The 17,499-nt window shown below is 43.1% G+C and overlaps 1 protein-coding gene across 1 annotated transcript in view; it reads right to left on the bottom strand.

Moving 5' to 3' along the window:
- PPM1H (protein phosphatase, Mg2+/Mn2+ dependent 1H) overlaps positions 1–17,499 on the bottom strand; it is a 349,942-nt gene that overhangs the window by 112,799 nt on the left and 219,644 nt on the right. Inside the window, exon 5 of the mRNA XM_004381557.2 lies at positions 9,895–9,979. Within this exon, the coding sequence (XP_004381614.1) occupies positions 9,895–9,979 (85 nt within the window). The remainder of the gene's footprint in view (positions 1–9,894; positions 9,980–17,499) is intronic.

Below are 17,499 nucleotides of genomic sequence, written 5' to 3'. Positions count from 1 at the left end.
ACTGGTCCTGCTGCTTCACCTTGGGCTCCTACAGGGCACCCCCTCTTGACAAGGGAAAAATATACAATTAAATAAAGGATTATCGTTGTTAGTTGCCATCGAGTCTTCTCAGACTCATAGCGACCTGATGTATAACAGAACAGAACGCTGCCCCGTCCTGTGTCATTCCTCATGATTACCAGCATGTTTGAGTCTGTCACTGTGCCAATCCATCTCACCGAGGATCTCCCATGCCCTCCTTGGCCCTCTACTTCACCCAACTTGATGTCCTCCTCTAGCGACATGTCCAAAGCAAGCAAGTTGGACAATGTTCTGTTGTGATCCATAAGGTTTTCACTGGCTAATTTTCAGAGGTAGACTGCTAGGTCTTTCTTCCTAGGCTGTTTTAGTTTGGAAGCTTTGCTGAAACCTGTCCACCATGGGTGACCCTGCTGGTATTTGAAATACTAGTGGCATAGCTTCCAGCATCACAACAAAATACAAGCTGTCACAGCATGACAAACTGACAGACGGGTGGTGGATATAAAGAATACATACTGTCAAATAAAAAAAAAAAATTACTCCCCTGCCCCCATACAAATTGAATACAACTGTGTAACCAGCATCCAGATCAAGAAACAGAACATGGCCAGAACCCTGGGATTTACCCTCAAGATAACATTCAATCACTGCTGCTCCCCTAAAGGGCAAGACCTCTCCTGATATCTAGATTGTTTCTGGCCGTTTCTGTACTTTATATGAAGTCATATAGGATGCCCTCTTTGCTGGATGTGAAGCCTGTGAGATTCATCTATGTTGTGTGTAGTTACAATATATTCCATCCTGTGAATATGCCACAATCAATTTATCCATCCTATTCTTGATAAACATGTGGACAGTTTCCAATTTGGGCTATTACAAACAGTGCTGCTATGAGCATTCTAGTCTTTTGGTGAACATTTGCACACATTTCTGTTGGGTACATACCCAGGAGTGGAATTGCTGGGTCATAATACATTCAGCTTAAAGAGTGACTCTCAGAACTTTTTCAGTGTAGTTCTAATTTCCACTCCCACCAGCAGAATATGGAAGGTAAAAATACTCGTGTTAAATGAGATAGTAGATTTCATGACAGGATGAGTCGGAATTGACTCAACCGCAACGGATTTAACCAGAAAACTTTTGAATTAACGTTTAAAAAATGTTCAGATTTCTTGGCATTTGAAAGGAAGTTATCAAAATGAGAATTTTCAGTGTTTACCACAGATCTTTTAAAAACTGAGTAATCTCTTTCTTGCCCTTAGGGGGGAAAGACTCATCAGATTCTATGAGAGATGACTGGAAGCCTTATACTTCAAGATGATTTATCGTGATAGTAGTCTAAGGTCACAAATGGAATGAAATTAATAATGTTGGCCAAGTCACTGGTAACAGCTGACAGTTAAATGAAACCACTTTTGCAGAGCCAATGCTGGCTGCCTGATTTATAGTGCAAGAATATAACATTCTTTTGGTTTGGGTTAAAAGAAAACGTGAAATGGCTGTGATCTAAATATGTATGGTTGGATTCTTTCATAAAGAACTGTATCAGTCTTAATTTATTCTGTAAAATCTCAAAGTAACAAGAAACAAGGTTGTATAAATAAGCTCTCACTGAATTGAATATTGACAAAATTCGGCCCAGTTTATGTGGATCTCAAGAAAAGTTCATGTTTAAATTTCTAAATGAGATTGCACTGATCGGCCAGAGAGAAGTAGCATGCCCCTCAAATAATTAAAATTGTAAAATTTATATCTGATTATAAAGAAGCTACATGGACACTGGCAGGCAAATGGAAGTGTTACATAAAATTGCCTAGATCTGTCAACTCTACAACAGTTTAATGTAGAGAATAAGGGGTAAAATGTATCCATTTACATAAAACATATAAAGTTTCCATATTCATACACCTAATGCTTTTTCTCCTCACGTAAAAGTACATCCATTTGAAGAGAAAGCAACTCATGTCCGCAAAAAGGCTATGCCTGCATATCTTCAATTCTTTGCATATGCAAAATGGCATTTAGACATTTTATAAAAGGCCATTGAAGTAGTTCCCATGACAGGATGGCCATAAAAAAGTTCTTCATCTACCACGGCCTCCACCAGACTGAGTCCAGTACAACTAGATGGTGCCCGGCTACCACCACTGACTGCTCTGACAGGGACCACAACAGAGGGTCCCGGACAGAGCTAGAGAAAAATGTAGAACAAGATGCTAACTCACCAGAAAAAGACCAGACTTACTGGCCTGACAGAGACTGGAGCAACCCCGAGCGTATGGCCCCCGGTCACCCTTATAGCTCAGTAATGAAGTCACTCCCGAGGTTCATCCTTCAGCCAAAGATTAGACAGGCCCGTAAAACAAAATGAGACTAAAGGGGTACACCAGCCCAGGGGCAAGGACTAGAAGGCAGGAGGGGACAGGAAAGCTGGTAATAGGGAACCCAAGGTTGAGAAAGGAGAGGGTTAACATGTTGTGGGGTTAGTAACCAATGTCATAAAACAATATGTGTAGTAACTGTTTAATGAGAAACCAATTTGTTCTGTAAACCTTCATCTGAAGTACAATTAAAAAAAAAGTTCTTCAAATGCATAGTTAAGATTTTATTTTGTCTCTGTGCTAGCACTACTCTAAGCACTTTACAAATATTAACTCATTCATTCTCATACTAAGAAACCCTGGAGGCACAATGGTTAAGTGTTTGGTTGCTAACCAAAAGGTTGGTGGTTCGAATCTACCTAGCAGCTCCGTGGGAGAAAGACCTGGTGATCTGCTCCCACAGATTGCAGCCTAGAAACCCTATGTCTCATGGGGTTGCTATGAGTTGAAATTGACTTGATGGCACCTAACGATAACAATCCTTATACTAATGCTATGTTTGTTGTTGCTGTGTGCTGTGTCAAGTTGATTCTGGCTCATAGCCACCCTCTAAGACAGAGCAGAACTAACTGTCCTGTAGGGTTTCCTAGGCTGTAATCTTTAGAAGAGCAGATTACCAGGTCTTTTCTCCTGCGGAGCAGCTGGTGAGTTTGAACTGCTGACCTTTTTGTTAGCAGCTGAGTGCTTAACCACTGCACTACCAGGGTTCCTTTACTGCTATAAAAACAAAACCAAACCTGTTACTGTCGAGTAAGTTCTGACTTATAGTGACCCTACTGCTATGAGGGCCTGTAATCATCCATTTTACAAATGAAGAAACTGAAGTACAGAAAACATTTTATAGACGGTTAAGTATTTGCCTTATAAACCTCAGTGAATCCTACCCACCTCTCTCAAGACATACATATATATTTTTGTGCTTTAGGTGAAAGTTTACAGCTCAAGTTAGTTTCTCATACAAAAATTTATACACACATTGTTACGTGACCCTAGTTGTTATTCCAATAATGTGACTGTACATTCCTCCTTTGCACCTTAAATTTCCCGTGTCCATTCAACCAGCTCCTATCCCTTTCTGCCTTCTCATCTCACCTCCGGACAGGAGCTACCTGTTTAGTCTCATGTATCTACTTAAGAAGCACACTTCATTTTATGTCTTATGGTCCAGTCTATTTTTCGTCTGAAGAATTGGCTTCAGGAATGGTTTTTATTCTGGGTTAAAAGAGAGTCTGGGGGCCATGTCTTCTGGGGTTCCTCCAGTGTCAATCAGACCATTAAGTCTACTCTTTTTACTAGAATTTGAGTTCTGCACCCCACTTTTCTCCTGCTCCATAAGGGACTCTGTTTTGTTCCCTTTCAGGGTGGTCATTGGTGGTAGCTGGGCACCATCTAGTTCTTCTGGTCTCAGGCTGATGGAGTCTCTGGTTTATGCGGCCCCTTCTGTCTCTTGGGCTAATATTTTCATTCTGTCTTTACGTTCTTCATTCTCCTTTACTTCAGGTGGATTGGGATCAATTGACGCATCTTAGATGGCCGCTTGCTAGCTTTTAAGACCCCAGATGCCACTCACCAAAGTGGGATGCAAAACATGTTCTTAATAAACTTTGTTATGTCAATTGACCTAGATGTTCCCTGAAATCATGGTCCCCAGACCTCCGCCCTTGCTACATTGTCCCTTGAAGTGTTTGGTTGTGTTCAGAACTTCTTAGCTTTTGGTTTAGTCTAGTGGTGCTGACTTCCCCTGTATTGTGTGTTGTCCTTCCCTTCACCTAAGATGATTCTTGTCTACTGCCTAGTTAGTGAACTCCCCTCTCCCTCCCTCCCTCCCCACCCTCGTTCTCAAGACATATTTAACTCTAATATTATTTACAGGATGCATGACATTATCTTGCTTCTTTAGCACTAAGCTAAACTCTTAAGGGACCCTATCGGTAGACGGCTCTAGCTTTATATGCTGAACTTTCAATTCAGGTGTGTGCGGGGGCGGATCTTTTAGACAGTTTAAAAATTATACGTGTACGGCAACTGTTCAGATAGACTAATTTTTAAAAAAGCAAACTTCGGGGAGTATTTCCATGTTTGTTTAACTGTTTAACTCAGCTGCATGGAATTCATTTTCTTAGATCTGCATAGTAGGTTCAGAATGCATCAAGTCTGTAACTCTTCCCAGCTCTGAATAAACAAAACCTCCACTTATATTCATTTTCAAAATCAGGGCTCTGGGAGTGGTGAGGTTCAACTGTAAGGACTATCACCCTCCGAGACCTCCCTGAAGCCAGACAGTGTTCCACAGGCACTGCTCCGCAGACAGTGCTACCTGCCTCTGAAAACCCTGGGCGGTGTTAGTTTCGTGTCCTGAAGACTCTCCCGATTTTACTTTTGTGGTCAATGGAACCTCCAGCAAATATGAAAAATGTCACAATTGCTTTTAGCCTGTGATTTTATTTCTTTTTATTGTACTTTAAATGAAAGTTTACAGAGCAAACCAGTTTCTCATTAAATAATTAATACACATGTTGTTTTGTGACATTGGTTGTCACTCCTACGACATGTCAACACTCTCCCTTTCTCAACCTCGGGTTCCCTATTACTAGCTTTCCTGTCCCCTCCTGCCTTCTCGTCCTTCCCCGGGGCTGGTGTACCCATTTAGTCTCGTTTTGTCTTATGGGCCTGTCTAATCTCTGGCTGAAGGGTGAACCTCAGGAGTGACTTCATTACTGAGCTAAAAGGGTGTCCAGGGGCCATACTCTCGGGGTTTCTCCAGTCTCTGTCAGACCAGTAAGTCTGGTTTCTTCTTGTGCGTGTGTGAGTTAGAATTCTGTTCTACATTTTTCTCCAGATCTGTAGCCTATGATTTTTTAATTAGAAATCTGAAACTCACATACAATTTTACAAAATGGGATTAAACAGGGAAGGAGATGGGATCAGAGTGGATTTTTCCATGATTCAGTCATATGTTCTTCTAAGGAGCCAAGTGGAGCGATGGTGACGCTGCCCCCGTGCCTGAAGCCAGGCTCCCTGGGTTTAACAACCTCCCCTCAAGGTTAAGTGGGATGCTGAGGTGGCGAGTCAGTCATTTTTACTCACTAGTGCACTTGAACCTCCCGATTATAGATAGCTTCTTGTCTAAAAAGCAGGTTCAGGCATAAGGAATACTTTTCTGGAGATAACTATTGAGCATGAAAAATCCCACAGAGCCAAGAGGCACAATGCTGCTCACTTGAAACCTTTCCAAACCCAGCACCAGGGAAACGGCAGACAAACAGAACCAGACTTGGTGTTTAATGCTGAGAGCAGTTCCAAGGACACTGCAAGAAATCACTTCAGATAATGTTGCACTTGTGTGTATCAAACGTGTATTTGAAACCCACTTTCATCTCTTCTGTACATTGCCCTTGATGAAAAACAGCTGCAGACTTGGATTATTCCACAAGGACAGAAGTACATTATCTGAAGGTTTGATGATACAGCACATCTTAATGCAATCAAACCAGAGTTTATAAATATGTCCAGGCAGAATGGAAGAAAAGCCATCACTCTCACACCTCAGGGCTATAGAGGTCCCCCGAGGGAGATCCATTTCTGGCCTCTCCTGGCCATCATCTGAAGCAAAGGTGGGGGGGTGTTTCCTCCAGGCTACAGGATCAGAGCCGTAAACTCTGCCGAGAACCGCCTACAAACCAGAACCCCTTCTCTCCTGTCTGAGCCATGACTCCAGGGAAACATTCTGTCTTGGTGGACCTCCTTAAACATTTGATTTCAATCACCCTGGAAACATTAAAGGAAAAAAAAAAAAGCCCAGCAACAGCAAAGGAAGGCTTATTCATGACTGCAGGTTCATCAGCTCTCCCTGGCTGCTGGGACAGAAGTGCGCAGCACCTGACCTGCGCATCACACACCTGCCACATTCCATGTGAACACTCAAACCTTCAAGCCTACTCCATTAATCACCCTGCCCGAGAACCTACGAAACAAAGTTCACATTACTCGGAGAGCTGCGTGAAAGGGCCTCTGAAGTCAGGACACAAGACCGAACAAAATGAAGGGGCCCACCACATCCATCATTTTGTAATCTGCTTCCAGTTCCATAATCCCCAAATGTCTGGGTCTGAACATTTCTCTTCAACGCGGATCAAAATGATTCGTGTAGAAAAGGCTCTGACCACCCTCCAATCCCCAAGGAAATCATTAACCATTTCTACAAGTCAAACAGCCCTGGCACTGAAGACATCTGCTCAAAGCAAATGGCTGGGGACTGAGACATTTTAATGATTCTATCATGAAGGTTTCTCCAAACACCATAAAAACAAAATTTGATTTGCCCTAAAATAAAGAATACGTTGTTAACTTTCCACGGATGCACAAACTCATTTAGATCGGGAAAAGGAAAAGGATACCATAGCTATCACTGCACTGAACTGTTTAATAACGAGTTCAAGGAAACAAAAGTTTCAAATAAATAATCAGGACGATTAGACGCATTTAAAATGATAAAACATACATTGCATTTTATATTACCACAGGATTACTTTTCATTCAGATTTCAAAACATGTTATGACTATCTCAAGAGAATACTCATTTCACAAGGAGGTTCAGAGACATCACATGAAGGGCTTGACGTCACACAGCTGATGAGAGGGTTAGGCTGAGAGAAGCCCAATCACACTCCTGTTCTCTCACCAAACTCAACCCAAATGCATTGCCATCAAGTCGATTCTGACTCATAGTGACCCTAAAGGACAGAGCAGAACTGCCCCATACGGTTTCCAAGTAGCGGCTGGTGGATTCAAACTGCTGACCTTTTGGTTAGCAGCCAAGCTTTTAACCACTGCACCACCAGGGCTCCGTTCTCCTCTCACAGTAGGTATTATTTCCAAGATTTTATGCTATAAACCTCCTAATTCTCTCAAATAATTTACCATAAAGATTGCACCAGAAGATAACTTTATGCCATAAACCTTCCAATTTGCTCAAATACTTTGCCTAAGAGATTCATCCTATAGATCATGTGACTGTTATTACAGGATTTGCTTATTTCAAAGCATACTTCCCTAGACTCCTGACACACACATAGTTATGGGACAAAGCCGAGACCTGAATCCAAATGCATCTTATTCCAAGCATCCCAAAATACATCAGTTGCCGTGGAGTTGATTCTGACTCATGATGACCTCATGTGTCTCGGAGTAGAACTTGCTCCACAGGATTTTCAATGGCTGCAACTTTACATATGCAGATTGCCAGGCCGTTCTTCCGCAGCACTGCTGGGTACAACAGAATTGCCAAACTTCCAGTTAGAAGTCAAGCATAAACTGCTTGTGCCACCCAGGGAACCTATCCCAAGATGTATCACCTGATATTCAGGAAATTTTCAGCATTCCCAGTCCTCCATAATAGTTAACCTTTTGAGCTCTTTGTATCATTCTTGTAACTTCAAAGTGTGAAATTCTTTCAGAATAAAAAGTGAAAAGAGGTAACCTGTTATTACTCATTGCCTCTAGAAGGGAATGGGAAATGGTTTTCGACAAGGGGCAGGAGGTGATGAAGGTAGGCACGGTGGAGGCAGGGTGGCAAAGGCATCATGCCCTGCTGTGGCAGGTTTTGGGGGAGGATGGAAGGGAAAGTACTATATGGTAATGATCCAGACGTCAGTAAGAATACTGGTTTTTTTCTTTAACTCAGTCATCAAATTCTGATTCAGTATCTCCTCTGTGCCAGGTGCTGTGCTGGGGACTGGCAGTAAAGAACTAAGAACGTAAAGAACTCAGTCTGGACTCAGTCTGGAAAGGGAGACAGAGATGCTAACCAGTAACATGAAACTATGCACCAACAGCCACAATGCAGGCATCTAAACGGTGCTGTGTGAGCCCCAGGAGGCGTGGAGGATACTTCCCAGAGGAGGAGCCATTTGTGCTGAGGTCTCAAAGTATGAGTTTTCCTGACAGAGAAGAAAGGGAAGGGCCATCCAGGCAGAGCATATTTCCAAAGGTATGCAGGTAGAAGAGATCAAGGTGCATCCTGGAAACGGAAGACAGTTCTCTGTGGCTGGAGCATGGGATGCAAGGTAGCAATGGTGGGACAACCGAGATGACGCCGGAGATGTAATTCTGGGTCTGCCAAGAAATGTAGCCTTTGGTCTGTAGGTGGTGGGGGCCAAAGGTTTTTAGGCCTGGGAGTGATAACATCTGTGATAAGATCACTTTGGTGTCCTGTGGAAGATGGAGTGGAGAAAACCAGACAGGTGGCGGGGAGGCCAGCTGTTTTGAACTCTACTTGGAAGGACCCTTGCAACTCGAAAGCTCTTGGTGACCCTCTGGTCTAATTCTCCATTTCACATGTGACAAACCAAGGCCTAGAGAAGAAACTTCCACAAAGCCACTCAGCCACTGAGTAACAGAGCAGGTTCTGGAATAAAGATCTGTTGGCTACTGCAGGGTCCCTTCTGCCTGTCTAGACAGCCCAAGAAGAATGAAGAGAGCTAAAGTCTGGGTTCAATAGTAGTGGCTTCAAGTTCATTGGCTGGTTTGAAAATAACAGTAGGTGAAAGAGTGAGGAAATGTTCAAAGCATTGTTTTTGACATTAGTTGTGGATTCCTGTTGTCTTATGTACCAGATAATTAGTAGATGCAACAAAGCTTAGTTACAGAGTAAAAAAAGCAAAAACACAGACAAGAGAATAAAGAGGGAAACTATAGAGGGAAAAGTGCCTAGTTGCCTTCTAAATCAACCAAAGTAATCAAATACTGACTATTCACCCGTACAGGAATTTAAACTCATGAACAAAGTCCTTCTTGAGTAGCTGGGATCAATTCTTTCCTAAGAGCAGAGGGTCACTACTTTAGCTATATTTATATTGTCTAAGACTACTTTAGCAATAATGTCTAAGAAGAAAGCCAGTTGGCAAAAAATACTTCATCCACAGAACGACTATTCACAGGGTTAGTTCCCAAAGATAGTGATCTATGATGACTATCAAAGTCACTTTTAACTGAGATTATAAGCCGAAGACCCTACCCCTGGAATTTGGGGATAAGGAAGTAAGTCTCTTGTTTTCCAAAAAGCTCCAATCTGCAAGTGAAGCACAAAGTTCTTAAGATATGAAAAACCAAACAGCCCTCCTGTATTCCTCTCATGATTTCACTCCAAAGAAGATGATCTATATCAAGAATTTATTTTCAGGGTAGAAACAGGTTTTCTGACACCTGTGTTTCTCCCAAAGGGCCCTTCAGACTTCATATCTGAGCATGAACGAGTGGGGTGTTAGCAGGGAACTCGGAGGCACCACGCCTGGCAAAGGCTCCTTCTCATGATGTGATTCATACTGAACTGCTCTGTTTGAGTTAAAGTGGGTAGCGGGCCAGGGGAAGAAGGCATCCGTGGTCTTCAAAACTGCATGTCAACAGCTCCATGTCAATAGCAATATGTTTTTCAAAAACAGCTCTGACACCAACCCTGATGTCATTCGGTGTGCAAAACCTAGAGGACTCTTACCAGGTACTGAAGTCGCTGGCGCTCAGTCTCGGGGGTGAATTCCGAAGACATGGGGATGATTTCTCCACTTCTGATGATTATGGCCCTGAAATGGTGAAAATGTATCATCAACAATCAATCCTATAAGTAACCTGATTCTGTGATAACCATAGCTTGGTTCAGACCACACATGAAACGCCTGGGAGACACCCTCTCCTCCGACCTGCATGGAAGAATTCACTGTTATCAACTCTGGACAGTTCACCATGGTGTTGTTGTGTGCCGTCTAGTTGATTCTGACTCATATCCTATATAACAGAGTAGAACTGCCCCATAGGGTTTCCTAGGCTGTAATCTTTACTGGAGCGGATTACCAGGTCTTTTCTCCCAGTGGAGGTGCTGGTGGGTTCGAGCTGCCGACCTTCTGGCTAGTAGCCGAGTGCTTAATCACCGTACCACCAGGGCTCCTTCTCACCATGGCGCAGGCATCTCTATTTTAAGCACATCACATTCTAGTTAGCGTATGTTTACCTCTTCGGCTAGTTTAGCCTTAATACCCTAGTGCTGAGCACAGTACCTGGGCACATGATTGATGTTCAGTGAATAAATGGACAAATGAATGAGTGAATGATGCAACAGAGACTCACCCTAGACCTGTGCTATCCAATAGAACCTTCTGTGATGATGGAACTGTTTTTTATTTGTGCTGTTCAATATGGCAGCAACTACCTAGATGTGAAGGAGTCCTGGGGCACAACGGTTAAGTACTAGGATGCTAACCCATGAAAGGGTAGTGGTTTGAACACACCCAGACCTGGTGATCTGCGCCCATAAAGATTTATAGTCTAGAAAACCCTATGAGCAGATCTACTCTGTCACATGGAGTCACTGTGAGTCTAAATTGACTCAGTGGCACCTAACAACAACAGCAGGATGTGGCTGTTGAGCACTTGAACTGTGGCTAGTTGAGGAAGTGAGTTTTTAATCTTATTTAATTTTAATTAATTTAACTTTAAATTCAAATAGTCACATGTGGCTAGTGGCTAATGTATTAGTGCAGCTCTCGACCGTTTAAACTCAAAGTGCCATGGACCAACAGCAGGGACCTCACCTGGGAGCTTGTCAGAAATGCAGAATCCCAGGTCCCATCCCAGATTTAACTGTATCAGAATCTGCATTTTAATAGGATCCCCAGGTGATCACATGCATATTAAAATCTGAGAACCCTGAGCCTAGACTCCTGCTTTTCTAGGGTAGTATCCCTGGTTCAGGCATCTTAAAGCTCAAGAAACGCAACAGACACCCCAAAATTGCACCCAAGAGCTGCTGCCGACTCAAGGACTTTTGAGAGAACAGCGCTCCTCAAAGCATATGTCTGAAGGAGAAGCTGCAGGATCAATAACCGTAGAGCAATCTTTCCTAGGCCTATTCCCAGTGGTGTTTCCTGTTCTCAGACCTCCTAGTTTCCGACAGCTCCTGACAGCTAACCTGCCAGCTATTGATTGGCTGTGGCAGAACGTTGCCATTTCTACGACAAATGGAAGTGGCTTGGGGAATCGCATTCCATCTGAACCCAACAGCTCCCTGGCACCTGTGAGCCAGAGACCTGCGGGCTTGACACATTTCTCTGCAAAGGCCCACAAACATGGGAAATGCCTCCAACGCGCCCAGCCCGGGGCCAATGCCTGCTCGGCTCTCGCTTACTTGAGAGGAAGGTATATTCTTTATGCCTAGAAGCCCCCTGGGTACTCCTTCCCCCCACCATAAAGGCAGCCTCTGACTTATAAACAATCCTTATAAATGGCTGCAGCTGTCGTGACCCCCTCCCCCAGTCCCGCACCACCTGTGCCCCAGTTGCTGCTGTCACAGAAACTGGTGGGGGTGGGGGTGGAGGAGGAGGGTAGGCAGGGGAAGAGATGACAAAACAATCTTGGGGGCTTTAGAGAATTTATGTGTCTAGGAGAAAAAATAGTAGAAGCTGTGAGAAACTGGAAAAGTTTAGGGGAGCTGACTCTAGAAAGAAGATGCCTCTTGCAGTAATATTCGTATCTGGGTGTCTTTCACTTCTTTTATTATGCCACCTAAAATATGACAAATTAAAGATTCCTTCTTATAGATTCAGAGCCACTTTTACAATGCAATCACCCCTAAGAAAGATGATACCCACCATTCACAAATTAGTGCAAATTAATTCAAATTGCTTTCGTCCTAATTATCAGCTGAGAATAACTATAATAAGGGAGTAGGGGTTTTGACAGAGGACAGAGAAAAAAAGAGAGCTTGAAAGGGGGCCAGGAAGGTCTAAGTTAGGAAGTAGTCTTAAAATAGTAAGACGGGTCCTGAGAACCTGAGGAGAAAGTCCCTATCTGATAAATTCCAAAGGCAACCTTCTCTTCCAAAATTTTGCTTAAAGCTAGCCTTTACTCTTTCTTCCCTTTTTCTACCCTCCCCCATTAAAAAAAAAAAAAAACACCAAACCAAACCTGTTGCTGTCAAGTTGAATCCGACTCATAGCGACCCTATAGCACAGAGTAGAACTGCCCCATAGGGTTTCAAGGAGCAGCTGGTGGATTTGAACTGCTGATCTTTTCGTTAGCAGCCGAGCTCTTAACCACTGTGCCACCAGGGCTCCCCCTTTTTCTATATGCCACACTAATCCCAGCTTCCAGGCTCTGGCTCAAAATCTATTATGAATTTCAAGATGGTGACAGCAGAGTATTAAACCAAGTGTGGAACCTTCTGAGGGTGGAGTCCTGCATGACTGCACAGGTCACATGCCCACGAAGCTGGCCCTGATTGTAGGCACTTAATAATATTCACTGCAAGAATAAATGGCTTCAACAACTGCATATGCTGATAAATCCAAATATTCTTTCCAGCCTACAAATCTCTACCATGCTCTAGCCTTAAACAGTCAACTGTCAATAGAAATCTCCACTTGAATATTCACACACATTTCATATTTAGCATGGTTCAAACTTAATGAACCTATCTTCATCATACTCCCAAATCTGCCTTCTTCCAGCATTCCCTACCTTGGGTGAATGATACTACTTTCTACCCAGTTGCCTAACCCAGACGCCAGGGAGCCATTTTAGCCTTCTCAGTTTTCTTACTCCACACATCTAATCAGGCACCAAGTCCTGCAGAGTTCATCTCCCCAGTGACACAAGTATCGACTGCACTGTTAGTGCCTTGGTTCAGGTACCCATCAGAGCAGAGGTTGCCTGCATGACTCCAGAGCTCTCCACTGTTCTCCCTGACCCTGTTCTGCCTTCCTCTAGACCCATGCTCATACGGTCACAAAGAAGATCTTAAAGCACCACTCTTACGATGTCATATGCCCTATCAAAAGCCTGTCAGTGCTTCCCAGCACTTCCAATTTCCTGGTTCTTGCCTATACTCCTGGCTTTAGCTTCACTTTTGTTATTCTCTCCACATCTCTCCTCCCTTTTTCTGGGCAACCTATTCCTCGCTGAGATTTAGCTCAGAGGAATGCCTTCCTGGCCCACCTTCGATGGCCTTTCTCTGGGACCCTATGATGTTGTATGGCTAGCTGTACCACAACCCTTTCCAGTCCTCCTTGAGACTGCTGGCTTCCACAGCTGTCTCTGACTACCTTGAGGGTGTTTTCCAGGCAGAGCCTAAGTTATTGTCTCTGAATCTCCAATGCCCGGTGCCTGGCCTGTGGCAGACAGGCAATAACTGTGGCTGATGAATAAGTGATTCAATGGATGAAGAGTGAGCTGGACTTGAGTGACTGGATGGAAGAACCCAGAAGCGAGGGCCCTAAATAAGACTTTTCTTATTATAACATTACTACCGAAGTAACCGTCTAAAAATCACACACCAAAAGAACGAAGGGGATGCCGTTCCAACAGAAGTACCACTAAAAAGTGACTCAAAAGAAAAGGAGAAGCTAGGCAGGTGCCCCATCATTAGTAGGGGCAGGAGAGGGAGAATGCATCCATGGCGGTCAGTAGCATCTCCATGTTTACTGTTTTTTTAAATTTTGAATACTCATGAAAGGAGTACTGCATTCAATTTCAATATTCACTGCTGGGATAAGCCTAGCTAATTACCTTTTTAAACAGATAATTATATCCAAATCCACCTATGTACGGAACATTCCTCAGGTCTGTTTGAACAACCAAGTTGTTCCTTTATCAGGCATCCTGGGGATCAAAGATGACTGCACATTTGGCTGCCAGCCTTTCCAGTCCCTAAATTGTGATGCCTCTTCTGATACGATCCTTGGCTTCCTTTTGATCTCTCTCATACCTCTGATCCCGGAATCAATTTGTCAGAATGCTGGTCTCCACTCTGGAGTCGGGCAGTGAGAGGGAAGGGAACAGTGTGCAGGTGAAAGCTGACAAATCGTGTACTAAACAACCAATAAGGCAGAGAAACACCTTTAGAGCTACAATCTCTCATCATAGGACCCTGAATACTTCATACCTCTACTTCATTAGCATACTTGAAGAAATGCTTTTCCTAAGGAAAGTTTTGAAAAGCTGTGGGTAGCAATGAGGGCCAAGGAGAGTAAGACACATGCTCTCTTCTGGGGCTCTGGGTCTGGACTTGTGAATATTACCATGGTCAGAATCCGGATTATATTCCATTTATCTACCCAGGGTTAAAATAAACAAACCAGTTGCTGTAGAGTCAATTCTGACTCATGGTGACCCCATATATGCCAGTGGGATATCTGGAGAGTATGGTGAAGGAGTAAAACAAAGTAGATAAATGGCAAGAAAGAAATTGCTTAGGAGACAGAAGGGTGAAGAGGTGTGAGTGTGTACGTGGTGGTGGGGGCAGTGGTAGGCAGAGGGACTTGTTCTTAAGCGTATTTCACAAAGTTCAGGTCACTCATTCACAGAGACTAGAACTGAAATTTACATGCCTTAATTTTGTGTCTAGTATAAAGATGGAGCATTAACTGCCATACAGTAAATAAGGTTTAATGCATTCTTATGAGTCAACTGCAAGATCTTAACCTGAACTATGCTGGTTTAAATGAGGTAGTGCCACATACATGCACATGTATACCAGACATACACTAAACTGAAATAGAGATTTACCTTTTACCTATCTCATAAGCTAACTACATCATATCACTTCTTAATATACAAAAATCTGTACATTAATTAAGCCTACCTTAAGCTATGATTAAAAGCAAAACAAAACTGTTGCCCTCAACTCAATCCTGACTCATAGCAACTCTATAGAACAGAGTAGAACTACCCTATAGGATTTCCAAAGAGCAGCTGGTGGATTTGAACTGTCGACTTTTGGTTAGCAGCTGAGCTCTTAACCACTGCACCAACAGGGCTCCTAAGCTATGATAGGTACATAGAAAGAGAAATAGGTAAAAGATTCAAAGTTCTTATAATAAGGAGCAAAAATATGACAAGAACACAAATACCTATAAGATTGTTGGTTAAACGTGCTAAAAATCTGGTACAAACAAAATACTATAAGAATATGAAATTTAAAAAAAAAATAGTTACTGAAACTTTCCCACAGATAACAGAGAAATGCAGTAAGAACAATACAAGTAGTAAAAGGACATTCTAGCTTAGGGTAGACGAAAAGGAGGTAAAGCAAAGACAAGTAGTATTTTTTAAAAATAAATTTTTGCTCATCAGATTAGGAAACATTAATTTTAAAAATTAACAATATATAGTAGTTATCACAGAGTGACAGAAAAAAGTCATTCTCATAATTGATGGGGACATGAATTGTTATAACTTTTAAATCTATTAAAATTAAAACTACATATCCAATGGGTCAGCCATCCCACTTTTGGAAATATATCCTAAGGAAATAAAAAAAATCAGTACATAGGATATACATATAAGAATTCACACCTCAACATTATCTGTTGTGGCAAAAACTGGAAACAGCCTGCGTTTCTACGAAAAGTGGAATAGTTGAATAAACTGGGTTGCTTTCGACATTGTAAGATATTATGCAGTCATTAAAATAAGAATTATGTCCGTGTTTTGTGACCTGGAGGTATCTATGATGTATTAGGTGAGAAAAGCAAGGTACAGAGTAATGTGTGCAACAATCTCATTTTTGTAAATACAAGAATATATAGAGATACCCCATACAGATTAGGCGTACAGCTCCAGGCCAAAATCCTGTGTGACCCTTCAGGCCCAACCACAGGCAATTCCAAAGGCTTTGTCTGGCAGGCCTCATGAGGGAAAACTGCCCCCCACCCTCCACCCCCACACCAGATTTGATGCAGTCTCTCGAGGGAATGCAGTTTAAGACTCAGGGTCTCCCAGGCCAGCCATGTTCACACGAGTATGTGCACTCCTAGCTTAAAAAAAAAGCCAAAACTCATGCCATCGAGTCAATTCCGACTCCTAGTGACACTATAGGACAGAGCAGAACTGCCCCACAGGGTTTCCAAGGCTGTAAATCTTTATGGAAGCAGACGGCCACATCTTTCTCCTGCGGAGGGCTGACCTTTCGGTTAACAGCCAAGCGCTTAACCACTGTACCAACAGGGCCCCTATTCCTAGTCTAGGCACCTCCCTTTGGAGGCTTCCTTATGGGGTAGGGGATTATCCTCAACTGAGGCACTTTTCAGGGGACTCTGAAGAGACCTTTTGGGGTGCGGGGGGTGGGGGGCTTGACTAAGGTGCCTGTTCTCCACTCAGACTCAGAACTTTTCAACTCCTAGCCCTTCCCCTTCTCCGTCCCCGGGCCCATAAAATGGCAGGAATCTTTTGTTCAAACTCCAGAACAGTGACAATTCCCCCTGCTTGAGCTGCATATCTGAGGTGCATGCCATCTGACTGATCCTTGCCCTTGCAATTCCGCGGAGAAAAATGGAACACTGAGGGGCCGGCACTTTTCTTTCTCTTTGCCTCTTGCCTGCACTGCCACAGGAAGTGAATAAAGGCAGGATTGTTATTTTCAGTATGGCTTGTTGTCCTAACTGACCGCTTTGACACCTGGCAGCTCAACAACATTTGAATGAGTTAGGATGAAGGTATGGAAGTGGAGAGAGTTAATTTTTCTTTACACATCTTTGCATTGTTTGACTGTCATAGGGAGTGTGTATTTGTTTTGCAAATTTTGATGAGGAATTTATTTGCCCAGATTGGCTATATATTCACAGAAGACCTAGAGTTCTGCTAAATGTTGACTCCTCTTTGTAATACTACCAATGTTCATGACTACTGTGGCCCAACCACATCTCAGAAGTCATTATTCAGAGCTCAAGCGCAGCCCCAAACGTACCCTGTAGCTGTGTCGTAAGTCACTAACTGAAAAGAAGCCAGTGGCTGGATTTTGATATAAAAATAAGAAATGGTTGGCCCCCCGACCCCCTTTTAACTCAGTACTGAGTCACTCCTGAGGTTCACCCTTCAGTCAAACATTAGACAGGCTCATAAAACAAAATGAGACTAAATGGGCACACCAGCCCAGGGGCAAGATGAGAAGGCAGGAGGGGGCAGGAAAGCTGGTAAGGGGAAACCCAAGGTCAAGAAGGGGAGAGTGTTGACACATCGTGGGGTCGGCAACCAATGTCACAGAACAATATGTGTATTAACTGTTTAATGAGAAACTAATTTGCTCTGTAAACCTTCATCTAAAGCACAATGA

Source organism: Trichechus manatus, unplaced genomic scaffold, assembly GCF_000243295.1.
Source record: "Trichechus manatus latirostris isolate Lorelei unplaced genomic scaffold, TriManLat1.0 scaffold00086, whole genome shotgun sequence".
NCBI classification, from domain to species: domain Eukaryota; kingdom Metazoa; phylum Chordata; class Mammalia; order Sirenia; family Trichechidae; genus Trichechus; species Trichechus manatus.
This window is presented reverse-complemented; position numbering and strand designations above follow the sequence as displayed.